General features: G+C 40.0%; 1 protein-coding gene across 3 annotated transcripts in view; it reads right to left on the bottom strand.

Moving 5' to 3' along the window:
• The window catches only part of ptpro (protein tyrosine phosphatase receptor type O), a 41,418-nt gene that overhangs the window by 7,492 nt on the left and 13,849 nt on the right, over positions 1 to 20,077 (bottom strand). Inside the window, exons 6-23 of one of the 3 annotated variants that reach the window (XM_067391316.1) lie at positions 18,896 to 19,057; positions 18,618 to 18,814; positions 18,296 to 18,416; positions 16,377 to 16,570; positions 15,153 to 15,264; positions 14,889 to 15,052; positions 13,303 to 13,423; positions 12,423 to 12,556; positions 9,113 to 9,254; positions 8,914 to 9,034; positions 8,608 to 8,676; positions 7,438 to 7,521; positions 5,956 to 5,991; positions 5,737 to 5,818; positions 5,553 to 5,643; positions 4,425 to 4,501; positions 4,208 to 4,342; positions 3,978 to 4,100 (exon numbers count right to left, since the gene is read on the bottom strand). In XM_067391316.1, coding sequence (XP_067247417.1) covers positions 3,978 to 4,100; positions 4,208 to 4,342; positions 4,425 to 4,501; positions 5,553 to 5,643; positions 5,737 to 5,818; positions 5,956 to 5,991; positions 7,438 to 7,521; positions 8,608 to 8,676; positions 8,914 to 9,034; positions 9,113 to 9,254; positions 12,423 to 12,556; positions 13,303 to 13,423; positions 14,889 to 15,052; positions 15,153 to 15,264; positions 16,377 to 16,570; positions 18,296 to 18,416; positions 18,618 to 18,814; positions 18,896 to 19,057 — 2,165 coding nt within the window. Of the gene's footprint in view, positions 1 to 3,977; positions 4,101 to 4,207; positions 4,343 to 4,424; positions 4,502 to 4,598; positions 4,642 to 5,552; positions 5,644 to 5,736; positions 5,819 to 5,955; positions 5,992 to 7,437; positions 7,522 to 8,607; positions 8,677 to 8,913; positions 9,035 to 9,112; positions 9,255 to 12,422; positions 12,557 to 13,302; positions 13,424 to 14,888; positions 15,053 to 15,152; positions 15,265 to 16,376; positions 16,571 to 18,295; positions 18,417 to 18,617; positions 18,815 to 18,895; positions 19,058 to 20,077 lie in introns of those variants that run through there. The other 2 variants (XM_067391317.1, XM_067391318.1) reach the window with 2 other exon arrangements.

Below are 20,077 nucleotides of genomic sequence, written 5' to 3' on the forward strand. Positions count from 1 at the left end.
CACGGCGGATTGTGTTTACCGACAGTGGTTTAGTTGGCATCTACAGATGGCGCGGCGGATTGTGTTTACCGACAGTGGTTTAGTTGGCATCTACAGATGGCACGGCGGATTGTGTTTACTGACAGTGGTTTAGTTGGCATCTGCAGATGGCACAGTGGATTGTGTTTACCGACAGTAGTTTAGTTGGCATCTACAGATGGCACGGCGGATTGTGTTTACCGACAGTGGTTTAGTTGGCATCTGCAGATGGCACAGTGGATTGTGTTTACCGACAGTAGTTTAGTTGGCATCTACAGATGGCACGGCGGATTGTGTTTACTGACAGTGGTTTAGTTGGCATCTGCAGATGGCACGGTGGATTGTGTTTACTGACAGTGGTTTAGTTGGCATCTGCAGATGGCACGGTGGATTGTGTTTACTGACAGTGGTTTAGTTGGCATCTGCAGATGGCACGGTGGATTGTGTTTACTGACAGTGGTTTAGTTGGCATCTGCAGATGGCACGGTGGATTGTGTTTACTGACAGTGGTTTAGTTGGCATCTGCAGATGGCACGGTGGATTGTGTTTACCGACAGTGGTTTAGTTGGCATCTGCAGATGGCACGGTGGATTGTGTTTACCGACAGTGGTTTAGTTGGCATCTGCAGATGGCTCGGCGGATTGTGTTTACCGACAGTGGTTTAGTTGGCATTTGCAGATGGCACGGCGGATTGTGTTTACCGACAGTGGTTTAGTTGGCATCTGCAGATGGCACGGTGGATTGTGTTTACTGACAGTGGTTTAGTTGGCATTTGCAGATGGCACGGCGGATTGTGTTTACCGACAGTGGTTTAGTTGGCATCTGCAGATGGCACGGTGGATTGTGTTTACCGACAGTGGTTTAGTTGGCATCTACAGATGGCACGGTGGATTGTGTTTACCGACAGCGGTTTAGTTGGCATCTGCAGATGGCACGGCGGATTGTGTTTAACGACAGCGGTTTAGTTGGCATCTGCAGATGGCACGGTGGATTGTGTTTACTGACAGCGGTTTAGTTGGCATCTGCAGATGGCACGGTGGATTGTGTTTACTGACAGTGGTTTAGTTGGCATTTGCAGATGGCACGGCGGATTGTGTTTACTGACAGTGGTTTAGTTGGCATCTGCAGATGGCACGGTGGATTGTGTTTACTGACAGTGGTTTAGTTGGCATTTGCAGATGGCACGGCGGATTGTGTTTACTGACAGTGGTTTAGTTGGCATCTACAGATGGCACGGTGGATTGTGTTTACTGACAGTGGTTTAGTTGGCATCTGCAGATGGCACGGCAGATTGTGTTTACCGACAGTGGTTTAGTTGGCATCTGCAGATGGCACTGCGGATTGTGTTTACCGACAGTGGTTTAGTTGGGATCTACAGATGGCACGGCGGATTGTGTTTACCGACAGCGGTTTAGTTGGCATCTGCAGATGGCACGGCGGATTGTGTTTACCGACAGTGGTTTAGTTGGCATCTACAGATGGCGCGGCGGATTGTGTTTACTGACAGTGGTTTAGTTGGCATCTGCAGATGGCACGGTGGATTGTGTTTACTGACAGTGGTTTAGTTGGCATCTACAGATGGCACGGTGGATTGTGTTTACCGACAGCGGTTTAGTTGGCATCTGCAGATGGCACGGCGGATTGTGTTTACTGACAGTGGTTTAGTTGGCATCTACAGATGGCACGGTGGATTGTGTTTACTGACAGTGGTTTAGTTGGCATCTGCAGATGGCACGGTGGATTGTGTTTACCGACAGCGGTTTAGTTGGCATCTGCAGATGGCTCGGCGGATTGTGTTTACCGACAGTGGTTTAGTTGGCATCTACAGATGGCGCGGTGGATTGTGTTTACCGACAGCGGTTTAGTTGGCATCTGCAGATGGCGCGGTGGATTGTGTTTACCGACAGTGGTTTAGTTGGCATCTACAGATGGCACGGTGGATTGTGTTTACTGACAGTGGTTTAGTTGGCATCTGCAGATGGCACGGTGGATTGTGTTTACCGACAGCGGTTTAGTTGGCATCTGCAGATGGCACGGCGGATTGTGTTTACCGACAGTGGTTTAGTTGGCATCTACAGATGGCGCGGCGGATTGTGTTTACTGACAGTGGTTTAGTTGGCATCTGCAGATGGCACGGTGGATTGTGTTTACTGACAGTGGTTTAGTTGGCATCTACAGATGGCACGGTGGATTGTGTTTACCGACAGCGGTTTAGTTGGCATCTGCAGATGGCACGGCGGATTGTGTTTACTGACAGTGGTTTAGTTGGCATCTGCAGATGGCACGGTGGATTGTGTTTACTGACAGTGGTTTAGTTGGCATCTACAGATGGCACGGTGGATTGTGTTTACCGACAGCGGTTTAGTTGGCATCTGCAGATGGCACGGCGGATTGTGTTTACCGACAGTGGTTTAGTTGGCATCTACAGATGGCGCGGTGGATTGTGTTTACCGACAGCGGTTTAGTTGGCATCTGCAGATGGCGCGGTGGATTGTGTTTACCGACAGTGGTTTAGTTGGCATCTACAGATGGCACGGTGGATTGTGTTTACTGACAGTGGTTTAGTTGGCATCTGCAGATGGCACGGTGGATTGTGTTTACTGACAGCGGTTTAGTTGGCATCTGCAGATGGCACGGTGGATTGTGTTTACTGACAGTGGTTTAGTTGGCATTTGCAGATGGCACGGCGGATTGTGTTTACTGACAGTGGTTTAGTTGGCATCTGCAGATGGCACGGTGGATTGTGTTTACTGACAGTGGTTTAGTTGGCATTTGCAGATGGCACGGCGGATTGTGTTTACCGACAGTGGTTTAGTTGGCATCTGCAGATGGCACTGCGGATTGTGTTTACCGACAGTGGTTTAGTTGGCATCTACAGATGGCACGGTGGATTGTGTTTACCGACAGCGGTTTAGTTGGCATCTGCAGATGGCACGGCGGATTGTGTTTACCGACAGTGGTTTAGTTGGCATCTACAGATGGCGCGGCGGATTGTGTTTACCGACAGTGGTTTAGTTGGCATCTACAGATGGCACGGCGGATTGTGTTTACTGACAGTGGTTTAGTTGGCATCTGCAGATGGCACGGTGGATTGTGTTTACTGACAGTGGTTTAGTTGGCATCTGCAGATGGCACAGTGGATTGTGTTTACCGACAGTGGTTTAGTTGGCATCTACAGATGGCACGGTGGATTGTGTTTACCGACAGTGGTTTAGTTGGCATCTGCAGATGGCACAGTGGATTGTGTTTACCGACAGTGGTTTAGTTGGCATCTGCAGATGGCACAGTGGATTGTGTTTAACGACAGTGGTTTCTGGAAGTATTAGTAATGTCATTGACACAATCAGTGTCATCTGAGGGCCTGAAGACCACGGGCGTCCAATAAAGGTTTTCGGCCTTGTCCCTTACGCAAAGATTTCTCCAGTTTCTCTGAATCTTTTGATGATGTTATGCACTGTAGATGATGAGATTTGCTATGCCTTTGTAATTTGCAATTTTTATACAATCTTTCACAGCTCTGCCCATCTTTACTTCTGAGAGACTCTGCCTCTCTAAGATATTCCTTTTATCGCTAATCATGTTACAGACCTGATATCAATTAACTTAATTAGTTGCTCCTAGCTGAATCTTTTCAACATTTCTTGCTTTTTCAGCCATTTGTTGCCCCCGTGACAACTTTTTTGAGACCTGTAGCAGGCATCACATTTGAAATTAGCTCATTTAGTGGATAAAATTGTATTGCGTTTGTTATGTTATCTATGTTCTATTGTGAATAAAATATTGGCTCATGTGATTTGAAAGTCTTTTAGTTTTCATTTTATTCAAATGTCCCAACATTTCTGGAATTATCACCTCAGAAACATCTCTAAAGTACATGATATTCTCTCCCCTTCTGACAATGAGAAGCTTGTTCATGCATCTCTATTCTTTAGTTTATCTGATGTGTTGTGTATTCTCACATATCCCAGTCTGAAGTTTCTGATGGTCCACTCCGGCGAGTCCGTCTCTGACAGCATCTCGACCGTGATCTCGCCGTACGCCACGGGCTCCTCTGTGAACGGCCAGTAGTGGTCACACTTCACCTGGACAGGAAGCATATTCACCCGTTAACATCCGTCAGTGATGTCATTCATCACAGCGCTCTGGTAACCATAACAGGCAGCCGGAGGCGGTTGCCATGGAAACTGACCCTCCTGCGCTCGTTACACTGGGTCAGCATGACGATGATGTGAGACTTCTGCTGCAGAACCATCTTCCAGAAATCGTTCCTGGTCTCGGGGAGCGGCCCCTGTGTGGCGATGAACTCGTGGGGAGAGTTATAACCCTGAAAACATGACGTGAATCACACACCTGAAAACCTGATCTTTAACAGCGGATATAGATGAGTGAACTGATGATATACTTACAGGAATATAGTTTGCATTGATGTAATCGGAGCCTTCGTCGTTGTGCAGAGAGATCAGCTTCACTCGACTGAAATCATCTGCGACCAGACAAACATTCAGAGCAACAGTTCGTGCTTCTGTATATAATAATACACTCAATCTCCATAGACGATTTGATCTTTAGCAATAACGTACATAAACCTTTCTAGACAGATCTGAGGTTGTTCAGTGATGACATCTGCTTCGGTAAAAGACACAACATGTGATTTCAACTTCATACATGTTTTAAAATCTTATTTTAATTGCCAAATTTACACTGAAGAACGAAACTACTCAAAATACTGAAACCATTAAAAAGAGCTCAGTGCTAAATGACACAGATTTCTTACACGCTCAAAAAATTTATATATTCTCATATATTTTGTAATAAATATATGCAAATATTAGTGCTGTCAAATCGATTAATCGCAATTAATCGCATCTAACATAAAAGATTGTACATATATATATATATACACACACACACACACATATATATACATACATACATATATATATATATATACACACTCATTTACAAACTTTTATGTTAGATGCGATTAATCGTGAATAATCGATTTGATTAATCGCATCTAATATAAAGTTTGTATGTGTGTGTGTGTTTGTGTGTATATGTATGTGTGTATATATATACACACACACACACACACACACACACACACAAACAAACACATATTTACAAACTTATGTTAGATGAAATTAATCATGAATAATCGATTCGATTAATCGCATCTAACATAAAAGTTTGTATATGTGTTTACAAACTTATGTTAGATGCGATTAATCGTGATTAATTGATTTGACCGCACTAGTAAATATGATATTTTGTACTTATAATAAAGATATAATGATTAAAGATTATAGTAAATATTTTAAAATTGCAACATTGATTTCGGCTCAACAATATCATTAAAAGTGATTTATAATATGATTAGATTATTCCCCCAAAAGTTATTCTTTTTACAAATCAAAGTTTCTAATGTTTTTCGTCTGGTTGGTTTGATTATTATTCAACTCAAAAGTGTGAGGTCACAGAGGCTGTAGCCAATGAGAGCAGAGTTGGGCGGGGCTTTCAGGCCGGCCACTCACAGGGCAGTATGTTGGTGTAGCGATTCTTGGGTCTGTTGACGGGCAGATCAGCGGCTTCATGAGACAGATCGAGACCGACGCTCTTCAGCTCCTGACAGATCGACAAATAACACACAGCAGTCACACACACACAGTCCTGACACAGAAACACGCGTGTCGCTCATGTGTTCTGCGGTCATGTTACCTCAAACTGCAGCGAGAACTTGTACGCTGAATCTTTGCTCATGTCTTTGATGTAGGCGTCAAAATCACTGAGCTGAACTGGACTGAAGACACAAACATCATCATACACTTCAGTCAGAATCAGGCTCTAGAGGTTAAATCAGGTTAGTTTGTTGAAAGTTATGAACAAACGTAACGTTAATAGAAAGATATGTGTTTCACACTAACAGGATGTTTTTACCTGGTCAGTTTTCTCTTCTTCAGTGCAGTTTTGCTCCTGCGGGTGAAACGCAGGCGTCAGTGAACTGAGATCAACACAACACAGATCAAACTCTCATTCTGGAGAAATCCTACAAACTAAACATGCATTTCCAGGTTCACAGAGCTTCAGCGCTGGCGTGTCGTCCTGAACCACAGACAATACATCAGATTCAGTCATTCTGGAAGGTTTAAAGCACACGTGCAGCTCATATTTTTGTTGAAGCGCTTAAATGTTTTAGCAACACAAATGTGAGTGGATTTTATGACAGCGTCTCTCAGATATTAACATCACACAAGTGTCCTTCATGTGAAAGAGTTTGCCATCCAGACAGCACTTGAAAATTCTGATATAACTTTAAATAGACACGGCTAGTGATTGATCTTATCACACCAAAGTTATAATGTTTAATGACTATGGTTATTTTTCACATTTTTTTTCAGTGTGTATTTGTTTTAGAATTTATATATATATAATTTACTTAATTATTTATATTAATATACATATAAATAATATATATTTTTTCAAAACTGTGTTTTAAAATGTATATAAATATTTTAAATATATATAATTAAAATTTAATTATAATATTTAATTATATATATTTTGTATATAATTATTTAATTTGTTTACAGTGTGTATTTGTTTTAAAATGTATATATTTTTAGAATTATATATATATATATATACTTATTTATATATCTTTTTCAAAACTGCATTGTTTTAGAATCTATATAAATGCATTATATTATTTATTTATGGATTGTTTCAAAACAGTGTATTTTTTATAATTTTATAACTTATATTTATTTATTTTCTCACAGATATTTACATCACACAAGTATCCTGTCATGTGAAAGTTATCGGGTCTATTTACATGTTTATGTGATCAAATATATCATAATTATATTTAGGATGTGTTTTTCCATATCCCGATTTTATCACATTAATCTCATGTTATGTTTAATTATTTTGGTCATACAGTGTTTTGAACAATTTATATACATTTAATCATATTAATTTTTTTTTTTAGATTTATATAATTTTATAAATAATAGTATTTCTCCACTGTATCTTTAAATCTTTCTCCATAGACTTCCATTACTGTACAGAAGATATTTCAGTATGTGATTGACAGCCCGTCACCAGAGCTCAGCTCGTATTAAACCTGGAACATTCCTCTAGGAAACAGAAAAAGGGGAAAACGAGTTTCTCGTCGGAAAATCTGCATTCAGTCCAACACAGAACAGAGGAAGTAGAACATGCAGGAGGTGAAACTGACGGACTGAGCGAGCGCCGTCATGCTGCGAGCGTTAGTGTCATGCTGCAGTCTGACATATAGATGGAGCACGTCTGATCGGCTACCCAGAATGCACGTGAGCTTCTACATCTACAGTCAGTCTAAAGGTGGCGTGTGTGTGTTTGGGTCTCCGGAGCTCGGCGCCGGCCGTCGCCGCTACTTACCACGGATTAATATAAAAGGCCAAAAGATAGTCAGTCCAAAGGCAGGATGGCAGAAGCGTGAGGAACGCAAAGAGACTCCTGCGCCTGAAGCCGTTTGAACAAAACAGAAAAGCAAAAGACATAAAAAAAGACCAAGGGCAAAAAGTTGGGACAAAACATGGTGCTCCATTAGTAATAGTGACACACACAGATGATTGAGCATATTTCATTAGTGTTTGACAGGTTAATGAACGCTTCATGCAGTCAGTGTCACTGGCGTTTGACCCACGGCACACAGACGCTCATGTTTATCCCACAGTTTTACACACTGCAAAAAGTGACGATCCTCCTCGTTTTCCAGCACAAATATCTAAACATTCTTAAATAAAGCAGATATTGTACCTTAAAACATCCTGCAAGTTTCAGAGCTCAAAATATCCTCATTATAAATAAAGCATTTATTAAATCAAGCGCCAAAAAACGGCTCGTTCTGATTTGCTGTCACATCATACATTTGCATATTCCTGCCTCCAGAGCAACGGCGAATAGTTTTACATCATGGCACTATAGGCCCCGCCCACTGTATGACGTTAGCCAATCGTAACAGTGGGCGTTTACTGACACGCCTTAAAAACGGATCATTTCAGAATGAGGGTTGAAAATAATTGTGCAAAAAAGCTAAAACAGTTTTAAAAATTAATTTAAGTCTTGATATTGAACAATATATCAGAGTTTGTGCTAATGAGGTCAGAAAAATCATCTTTTCAGACTCCACTGGCAGATATTTGTTCGTGTTATAGACAACAACTCGATAAATTAAGACTTAATATTATCTTGGTCTAAATGCAGTTGTGTGTAAAATCATTGTGCAGCTCATGCAAGGTCAGTTTTTATTCTACTGAACTGAACTTGAAATTAAAACCGGAAACAAAGTCATGATGCCGTTAGAAAGTGCTGACAGAAAAAAAACTTTATTAACAGCCCAAAATCTGCCTTTACTGACCCTCTTTGAGCTCTTATATTAATCGTGTGTGTGTGAGTTTCACCGTCAGATGATGCTTCTGGAGCAAACGCTCAATTACACGCGCCGGACGGCAGAGGTCACTTCCTGTCTGTCTGTGTGCGAGTGCCACTGATAACCTGCTTGTGCTCGACTGTGTGACTGACAGCAAGAAACGCAGGAGATCCTACCAGTTATACGGCAGCTTCCCGTCCCGCTCGAACGAGGCGAAGTTGACGAAGGTTTCGGCGCCGCACTCCCTGAAATCAAACATGAGGACATGATCTTCAGTCGAGATACGCTCACATGCACTCTTTACTGCAATTCAAATATCTTTAGTGAATATTCTCCTGCTGATTGAGAAAATAGTCAAGCTTTTACATGCTTCATTTCTTCCTATTTTTCCATCTGTTCAACCACAGACGACAGATATAAATTATGAAGAAGCGAACATGCTGACGCGAGTCCGTCGGGGTTTAGCTCTTTCGGTTTCTCACCGGCTCAGCTCCATGTGTTTCTTGCGTAACACCAGCAGGAAAAGCACCAGCAGACTGATGAGAAGAACGCTGAGAACCGCCAGCGCGGAGATGGCCGCCACACTCGGGTTCATCTCGCGGACTGCAAACACACACACACATGCTCAAACTGACCTGTGCCTCCGGTGAGGTTATTAAACGCGATTCTGACGGCGCTCACCTGCGGTGCTGACGGTGATGAAGGCGGGGTCGCTGGCGCTGCTGTAGCTGCTGCTGGTCACGGTGCAGTTGTACGAGGTGGACGGCTGCAGACCCGAGACGGTCACAACATGAGCGGCGGTCACCAGCGGCTCGCGGACCTTCTGGATCACACACAAACACACATTCATGGAAATCAAATCGAGTATTTCATCAGTGTCTGAGATTAGTTAATGATGAAAAATAACTCTATAGCATTTATTAATCTTTGTTAATGTTCTTTTCAACATTTACTAATACATTATTAACACTTATAGGGTCTTTTTAGACACCAAACGACAATTGATAAAATAAAAAAAAATGTCCAAATGACATGAAACTACAGTTTTTAACACTTTCTAGATCTACAAATGAAAGACAAAATATCTTGTTTTTATGTTAGTGTAGAAAAAAATTCACTCTCAGAGTCTGTGGGGACAACAGGCAACAACATGTAATTTTGTAACAAAATAATTGTTTTTTTAAAACAAATGTAATTTTACTCTGTTTATTAATGTTTTTACTCCACATTTGTACAGTTTTTGGAGGATTTATCATATCTTTTAAATTTATACAACTAAATAAATAAATATTTTTTAAAAATAGGTTTTTATACAAAAACAGCTTTTTATGTAAAATTCACTTTATAAAGACCCACATTTGTAACTTTCATTTATGGGGATCACATGGATAATTTGACATGGTTTAGTGCAGTGGTTCCCAAAGTCGAGGAAGGGGTCGCGAGATGATTTTCAGAAATCAAAAAAAAAAATAAATAAATAAAATAATAATAATAATAAAATAAAAAATAATTAAACGATTAGAAATAGTATATTATATCAATAATTGTCACAAAATATTAAAAATAGTAGTTAAATTAAAAACAAAAACCATGCAAATAAAAAAAGCCATCAACCTTTCGATTTTCCTTTCGCTTGGCCGTGACTCCTGAGGTGATTACGCCAGATTAATGACATAGTAGCAACAGCATCAGCTGCAGCAGGTCAGTTTACTGCAACATGTTAAACATTAAGACACGTGCACGTAATTCTTTAGGCTTTAAGCTTTGGATATTATTTTTGTCAAAATGAAACGTTGGTTAATATCGATCAAAAAAGACAAGGGAGGCCAGCGGAGGAGAGCGGAGAAACACGCGCTTCACATGCCGCGTTTGCAGTGCACAACTGATCCATGGCTGTGTATCACAAACACAACATTTACTTATTTTTATTTCAAATCCAAAAGTTGTTACTGAATATGGCTTGTCAGCACAGCGATTCTCTTTTTATAGGCCTACACTATATTTCATAGATGTCAAGTTTAAACGCACTATATTTAAACGTTTTATTAATTTCATTACTTTATATTTATCTGAAGTAATACTTTAGATTTGTATATTGCTCACGCAAGTGGCAAAAAATTTAAACGTAAGCTTTATGTTAAAATCAAAAACGTTAAAAAAAAAAACAAAACAAAAAAAAAACGTAAAATAGACAAAAACAGGCGACTCTCGTCTTTTCTTTCCTTTTAAATATTTTTACAATAAATCCCTCAGGTAATAAAGAACTGTTTTTCCACCTTCAGAGGCGAGTGCTATTGTTTATGTCTCCTTGTTCACCTAAATGCCTGGTAAGGTGTTATTTTCCTTGCTTTACCCGAGGCAGCCGTGTTTAAACTGTGTAACAGAGACTTTGAACTATATGAATCTATGATGAAATTACTAGTTTTTTTTCGCGTCAATACATGTTTATTTTAATGCGAACAGTGCGCTGTCGTTTTAATTCAGCGCTGTGCAGCACAGCAAAAATAGACTCGGCGCGTAAATGATCGCTGCACTGCTGCAGACGCACGTTGGACGCACCGCTCCTGGAACGCACTGCCGGACCGCATCCGCGTGCAGTGTGAAATCCGTTAATATGGGCACAGAAAAAAATGCGCACTGCAAACAGAGTATGTGTGAAACATGGGTTAGTGCGTGTTCGCCCTTGTGCACAACTTGTTAACCACCTCCGAGAATAGTGGGGGTCGCGAGTCACTGGCATCGTTATTTTGGGGGTCGTGGGCTGGAAAGTTTGGGAACCCCTGGTTTAGTGTGAGATTTTTGCCCATCTTTTGGAAAATGCAGTTTTAAAAGTAAAAAATGATCACTTTATCCAGTAGATGGCAGCAGAGCTCCACTATTTGCTGTTTGACTGACTGAAAGACTCTTTTCACAAGTATTCATATCTAAATGAAATCATAATTACGACATTAAAAATTACTTTTTGTCAGTTTTTACAAGTTTAGCATTTTTTGTACTGAAAAAAAAAAAAGTTTTTCAAAAATGTTGATTTTGAGGATGAATTTTGTCCATTGAATGAGTCTCATCATAATGTACCAATACTGAAAAACTGATTTTTTATTACAACAAATGCTAAACTTTGTCAAAACCTAGCTTTTATTGTCATAATTGTGATTTGATAATATTTAGACATGAATCCAGCTGAAAATACTTGTGAAAAGAGTCTTTCAGTCAGTCAAACAGCAAATAGTGGAGCTCTGCAGCCATCTGCTGGATAAAGTGATCATTTTTTACTTTTAAAACTGCATTTTCCAGAAGATGGGCAAAAATCTCACACTAAACCATGTCAAATTATCATGTGATCCCCATGAATGAAAGTTACAAATGTGGGTCTTTATAAAGTGAATTTTACATAAAAAGCTGTTTTTGTATAAAAACCTATTTTTAAAAATATTTATTTATTTAGTTGTATAAATTTAAAAGATATGATAAATCCTCCAAAAACTGCACAAATGTGGAGTAAAAACATTAATAAACAGAGTAAAATTACATTTGTTTTAAAAAAACAATTCTTTTGTAACAAAATTACATGTTGGGTACACCCCAAACGAAGACCGCACAAGACTTAAATCAATTAATATTATTTGTTGTACCTGAGCTGAACTAACACAGTTGTGTTTATACTAAATAACACTAACAAAGATTAATAAATACTGTAATGCATTAACTAATCTTAAGTTTTACAGATTACATGAATTTACAATGAGGTCTCATTTGTGAACATGAGCAATACATTTGTTAATCTCTGATAAAAACTGCATATTAACAGATCTATAAAAAATGCTTAGATTAACATTAAACTAAGATTAATAAATGCTGCAGAAGAATTTAACAACTCAAACTAATGCTAAAGTGTTCCTGAATAAATAAAGTGTCGATGTGCGGACGAGATCTGAATCACCGCTGCGAACCATCCTTCACTGCTGAGGTCAGGTCAGGTGACCCTTCTTACCGTGCGATCTCTGCCGGTTCCCAGCGGTCTGCAGGCGATCTGGTAGAAGTCCACGACGCCCTCCTCCGTCCAGAGCAGCGTGACGGCCGTGTCGCTGGCGTTGACCGCGTACAGAGACTTCGGAGCAGCCGGATCTGTTCGTAAAAGAGCCTAAAGTCTAACAAGTTCCTCTAAGAAAACTGTTTAAAATGAGTAAAAAAGGAAGATGAAACAAACAGCCACATCAATTCTGGCCTGTTTGCACAGGAAGTCACAGTCAGAAGTCGAGCTATTATTAGAGTCAGAAAACACGCTCTCAGCACTGCAAACAAACGATGATTTAACTCTGAATGATTAAACCTAACCGACTGAAGATATCGAGAAAAATGCAATAAAGTTTGTGCTTAAATCAAGAACAAATATCTGCCAATGAGCTCTTAAACATATTCCCTTTCATGCAAAGTTTTTAAGATCAAAGTGCAGATTAAGTTTTTGTCAGTAATTCAGTCTCACTTCCTGCTGAAACTATATTGGTTTATAACTCATTTGCATAATGCCAGCCTTCATTGGCTGAACAGCGTCTCTTTGCCCCGCCCTCAAGAGTTTGGTTCGTGTTGTTCGTGTCGAGAAGACCAAAGCAAATCCACTGTGATGAGATCGATACGGTAAAACTGATTCACTGTGAATCAAGAGCTGAGATTCAGAGCGTTTGGATTCTGACCAATCAGAGCAGAGCAGCTCTCAGAGAGGCGGGGTTTAGAGAGACCGAATCTTCGAACGAAGCGATTCAGACACTGAGAGAAATTAGATGATTTGCTTCTCCAGTAAATGTTTATATATTTGAGCTGGAAAACGAGACAGAGCATCATTTGTTTGCGGTCCTGACGTGAATGACACTGACCGAGCTTCATGATGTGCGGCGCAGACGTGTTGCGGCTTCTCTCCGTACAGGCGGTGACCGTCAGATTATAGATGTCGCCGGGAGGAAGAGCCAGAGACGCCTTCATCATGCTGCGAGTCACCTGAAACATTGATGATTCACTGAATGAAGAGTCAGTCACTCATTAGTTCATCTGACGCTCATCTGACTGATTCAATCTCTTTAAACTTTAAGATGAGGAAGAAAACCCCGAATGAAAACATAAAACAGATTTCAATAGAAAGGCTTGTGTAAATGAACACAAATGAATCTTCTCTCTCTCTCTGTGTTTAGTGCCGCCGGTGGGCGTCTGAAGATCTCAGTGTGGAAACATTTAACCGTCGCTAATTAAACGTTGGCTGTGCGTTAGATAAATATGTGCGCCGGGTAATTGGATTCATTGCAGGCTAATGGCACAGTGACGACGCTCGAGGGCGAACCTCATGAGCCAGAGCAGATAAAACACCCAGAAGTGTTTTACCCTCATGTGACCGCGGTAAACGACTACAGTACATGAGCGTCATGCAGCGTTTAATTAGCAGAGACAGTGTCCTAAACTCAAATCTGCATAGAAAACAGCAGAGAACAGGTACTTTAAATTAATTATTCTGCAGAGAACTACAATATTTTTAGTATTAACTCCTTAAGCTTCGGGAGTATTTGGGGGATTTTTCGCCTGGATTTGGCCTACCCAAATTGAAAAGCTTCCCATACCCACATTAGTGATCTAAATTCAAAATGTTGGTGTCATTTTACAGGAAACCCTTTGAAGTTACATAAAACACTGCTGAAAGTGATAAAAATGGTACTATTTGTTATCTGTGCTGTAATAAAGCCCCTAAAAAAGAGGCGCTTTTAGATTTTTATTGTTATAAATTCTTATTTGAATGTGACGCTTGTCTTTTTTCAGTGATCATGTTTCACTGCGCGATTCTTTGAACTATGATTGTCAGACAATGAAATAAACTACATGGACAAATTCCTTAGAATGAGAGCTTTCCTGTGATATATGACTTGACTGTTTTGTGAAAAATATAAAAAATACATTTGCGTAAAAAATTTTCTTCGCAATCGTTTTGCGAAAATTTGTACATGGGACTAATGCTTTTGTAAGCTTAATTTTACTGCTTTATGTATCATAAAAACAAAAGTTATTCTATGTAAAGTGTAGATTCTAAGCTTTCAAATGATACCAAATATGGTATATATGATACCATATAAGGAAGCCTTTAAAATTTATGTGTAAACATTATAATGTGGTTTTCAAACCCTTGTACGTGTTGGTGGAGTTGAAGAGGATAAAATAATATTAATAATAAATAATATGGGCATTATTTTATATAATATCAATGAGATAAAAACATCTGATTATGATTATTCTGCTTTGTTCGGTCTGTTTGGACTTTTATGTTGTAGTGCTAGTTTCCTGTTTCCTGTTTATTGTAGTCAGTTTGTAGTTTTCTTCTGGAAGACATGACTTTAGTGGCTCATTTAAGCCCAAAACTAAAAGAAAAACTTAATATTTAATTCAATAGATTTTTTGTCAGTGAATCAGGAGCTGGACTCACGTCGATGGAGTAGCGTCTCCTGGAGCCCTTCTTGCCCTCCGCCGTCACCTGCCAGTGCAGCATGCGAGAGTGCGACAGGTCGGTGAACAGATCGCCATAGTTCCAGCGCACATACAGCGTCCCGTGAGAATAATCCACCGAGGAGATGTGAGGAGCTTCAGGAGCTGACGGACAGACACGGAGGTTAGTTCATATCGACGCAAGCTTCCCTAAAGAACCTTCCAGTGAACAGCTCTTGAAGAGGATCTGTCTGATGCAGCGCACCTGTGACGAAGCTCACGGTGGAGCCGTCGCAGCAGCTCAGAGGCGGATCGCCCCACGTCACCATCGTAACACGGAAGTTGTAGTACCAGGCCGGCAGCAGATCCGTCACTCTCTGTGGGATACGAGAGAATCGATCCATGAAATGAGGAAATGATGACACAATCATGCCTCCACACGCGATGAAGCAGGGCCAGATGATGTCCAGCTCCTCCTAATGGATGTAGTGGGTGGGGATGTCAAGCTCCACCCACTACGTCCAGAGGGGGGCGGGGCACGCTGGGCATTAAGCTCCACCCACTACATCCAGAGGGGGGCGGGGCACGCTGGGCATTAAGCTCCACCCACTACATCCAGAGAGGGGGCTGGGCATTAAGCTCCACCCACCATTCACTAAAAACTGATAAAAACACTGAAACAATGACTAAAATTTAACTTAAATTTAAAAAAAAGATATAAATATAAAAACTAATTAAGTAAAGTAACAAAAAAATAGTATATCAATTATACTAAAATAACAGTTTCAGATGCTTACTATGTATTTTTAATAATGTTAAAATTGTGTAATATTTATGCATTTGAATTATTTGGTTGCGAGTGCAGTGTGCTTGCAGAGAGACTCCGCCTACACGCTGTTCTGATTGGCTGTGCTTTCTGTGGAGCTTGGTGTCCAGCCTCCCTCTCGTCAGCGACCCATCTCTCTGCGTCTGACCTTTGCGGGATCTCACGCTGATTTAATTAGAGACTCTGACCTCGTTGGAAGCGTGTTTTCATCCTCAGTCTCGCCATGAACGCCAGACTCTGTGGCGTATCATTAAATATGATTATAATAATTACGCAGAGCATTGCATCTCTGTTTCTCATATCTCAGCCGGGACTCACTGTGCATCATAATTACCCATCTCTACTGGTTAATTGACTGATTACAGGAACGAGACTTCTGTCATTATTGACTCAAAGCCCTAAAGAAAAGGCAGAATGATCATGTCTGCAGGGTTTTTCAAATTAAATTAAAGACCTTTTTAAGACCTGCACAAATAAAACTAATACCGCACACGTACATGCAGAACAAACTCAAAATAAATCATCTATCTCAGACTATTTTACTTAAAAAGTGTGGCACACGTTGAGCTGCAAAACAGCCTGTTTCATTAAGTGTACATATGAGAGTCGTCTCTTTAATCTGCGGATGTTGAGCTCAGACCCTGTCAGTGTTTTGCTCTTTACCACAGAGGCGATGACGGACGCGGTGGCGGCGATCTCGTAGTAGGTCGTCCACTGAGACGTCTGAGTGGCCGAGTTGAAGAAGAAGGTCTGCAGGACGTACTTCCGGAAGGCCACGTTATACGGCCGCTGCCAGCTGAGGATGACGGCAGTGGGACTGAGAGGATACACCACCAGATCACGAACCCCCGTCGGCTCTGAGAGAGGATCAACCAATCACAGAGCACAAATGAGTCACAGGAGGCGGAGCTTCCTTATCTTACATGAGTGTGAAACTGAACCTGATGGGCGAGTCTGTATGCTAAACTATTATTCTTCTGAAAAATTAGCACAGCGTGAGCACGCTATATATACTGCAAAAAATTAGCACACTATGTACAAGTACACTATATACTACAAAAATTAGCACACTATGTACAAGTACATTATATACTGCAAAAATTTGCAAACTATGTAAAGCATGCATATCATATACTGCAAAAAATGAGCACACTATGTACATGTAAACTATATACTACAAAAAATTAGCACACTATGTACAACTACACTATATACTACAAAAAATTAGCACACTATGTACAACTACACTATATACTACAAAAAATTAGCACACTATGTACAAGTACACTATATACTACAAAAATTAGCACACTATGTACAAGTACATTATATACTGCAAACAATTTGCAAACTATGTAAAGCATGCATATCATATACTGCAAAAAATGAGCACGCTATGTACATGTAAACTATATACTACAAAAAATTAGCACACTATGTACAAGTACACTATATGCTACAAAAATGAGCACACTATGTACAGTATGCACACTATAAACTGAAAAATGAGCAAACTATGAAAAATGAGCAAATGTAAACTATGTAAGCATGTAACCATGTAAAGCATGTACACTATATACAGTGAAAATTGAGCACAGCGTGAGCACACTATATACTGCAAAAAATGAGCACACTATGTAAAGCATGCATACCATATACTGCAAAAAATGAGCACACTGAAAAATGAGCACACTTTGTACAGCATGCATATCATACTGCAAAAAAAAGCACACTATGTACATATACACTATATACTACAAAAAATGAGCACACTACATAGAAGTACACTATATACTACAAAAAAGAGCAAACTATGTAAAGCATGTACACTATATACTGTGAAAATTGAACATAGCGTGAGCACACTATATATTGCAAAAAATGAGCACACTATGTAAAGCATGCATACCATATACTGCAAAAATTAGCACACTATGTACAGTATGCACACTATAAACTGTGAAAAATGAGCAAACTATGAAAAATTACCACACTATGAAAAATGAGCACACTATGTAAAGATTGCACACTATATACTGGGAAAAATGAGCAAACTATGAAAAATGAGCACACTATGTAAAGCATGCACAATATATACTGCAAAAATGAGCATACTATGAAAAAATGAGCACACTATGTAAAGCATGCACACTATATACTGCAAAAAATGAGCACACTATGTAAAGCATGCATACCATATATTGCAAAAATGAGCACACTATGTACAGAATGCACACTATAAACTGGGAAAAATGAGCAAACTATGAAAAATTAGCACACTATGAAAAATGAGCACACTATGTAAAGCATGCATACCATATACTGCAAAAATGAGCACACTATGTACAGTATGCACACTATAAACTGGGAAAAATGAGCAAACTATGAAAAATGAGCACACTATGTAAAGCATGCACACTATATACTGCAAAAATGAGCATACTATGAAAAAATGAACACACTATGTAAAGCATGTGAACTATATACTGTGAAAAATGAGTACACTATGTAAAGCATGCACACTATATACTGCAGAAACATTAGTAGTATTGTTCTACCAACTGAGCAGAACAGTTGCTAACCTATATCAATGATGACGGGTTCAGAGGCGGGACTAATGAGCGGCCCGTTAGTGTGATAAACCACCACTCTGTACTGAGCGCCGGGAGTCAGGCTGGTGATGATGTCACTGGTGATATTCTCCTATGAGAGAGAGGAGAGCAGGTCACATGTTTGCTTCTGTTCTGGCAATTAGATTTCTTCTCTCAAATCACGCAGTCCTAACTGACATGACGTAACATTACACACGTGTCGTGTAAATACCCCTCTGAGCAGCATTAAACAGTCTGTAAATCAACATTAAGCATTTGACGTAAACATCGGGGTGAATGATTGGTTGGGCACCTCGGAGCAGTAGGTGTTCTCCATGCGCTGGCTGATGCTGGGCCGCAGGCAGGTGAGCGACAGCACCGAGATCAGACTGCCGTTATATCTGTGAGCCGACGGAGCCCAGGACACGGCGGCCGTGCTGGAGTCCAGCATCTTCACACTGACCGCCTGCGGACGCTCCTGCGGCTGCTCCATCCACTCGCCCGACGGACCTGCAACACACACACACACGCGTGACCTCTGCGCCCTCTGTAGGCTACACCACATATATGTGAGGTCAGTAAGGGTCATACTGAGGTAGAAGGTGAATCCGGTGGTGGACGAACTCTCTCGGGCCTCGCAGTCTCCAGACGAGCTGAGCGTTGTGACGTGAACCCAATACGTTCCTGCTTCCGACAGTTCGGTGAAGAACTCATGAGTGTTTTCATCAACCGTGGCCGTTTCCGTGGAGTTTCCTGCTCAAACCATCAGGAGAAAAACAGAGATGAGTTTCTATTGATGTTGGAGGGAAAAATAAAAAAATCTGCATAAACATCTATCTAATCACTAGCAAAGCCTAAAAACTAGCCAAGGACATGTTAGAAATGTGCTAGAAGATGCTGACAACATGCTAAGACTGTGCTAATTTATGCTAGCAAAATGCTAAAACATGCTAATACATGCTAGCATTGTGCTAATACATGCTAGTAACATGTTAAACCGTGCTAGAATCATGCTAGCAATGTGTTGAAAGCAATGTGCAAATACATGCTAGCAAAATACTAACAATGTGTTAAAACATGTTAAGATCATGCTAACAATGTGTTAAACACATAATGCAAGCAGTGTGCGAAAACATGCTAGAAATGTGTTAATTCATGCTAGAAACATGTAAAAAAATGCTAGCATGCAAACAATGTGTTAAACTGTGTTAGCAAATGTGTTAATTCATGCTAAAAAAAATTCTAATTCATGCTAGCAACATGTTAACAATGTATTAAAACATGTTAAGTTTATGCTAGCAAAATGCTAAAACATTGGAAATATGCAAGTAGCATGCTACAACATGCTAGCAATGTGCTAGTTCATGTTAGAAAAATGCTAACAATATGTTAAATCATGTTAGCAAACATGTTAAAACATGCTAAGATCATGCTGACAATGTGCTAAAACACATTGGAAATATGCAAGTTGTGTGCTAAAACAAGCTAGCAATGTGTTAATTCATGTTAGAAAAATGTTAACAATGTGCTAATCCATGTTAGCAAATATGCTAATACATGTTAGCAACATGTTAAAATGTACTAGGATCATGTTAGCAATGTGTTGAAAGCAATGTGCTAATACATGCTAGCAACAAATGCTAACAATGTGTTAAAAAATGCTAAATTCATGCTGTTAATGCTAGAAACATAGTAACAATGTGCTAAATCATGTTAGCAACAAGTTAAAACATGGTAAGATCATGTTAACAATGTCCTAAAACACATTGGAAA

This window comes from Chanodichthys erythropterus, chromosome 8, assembly GCF_024489055.1.
Source record: "Chanodichthys erythropterus isolate Z2021 chromosome 8, ASM2448905v1, whole genome shotgun sequence".
NCBI classification, from domain to species: domain Eukaryota; kingdom Metazoa; phylum Chordata; class Actinopteri; order Cypriniformes; family Xenocyprididae; genus Chanodichthys; species Chanodichthys erythropterus.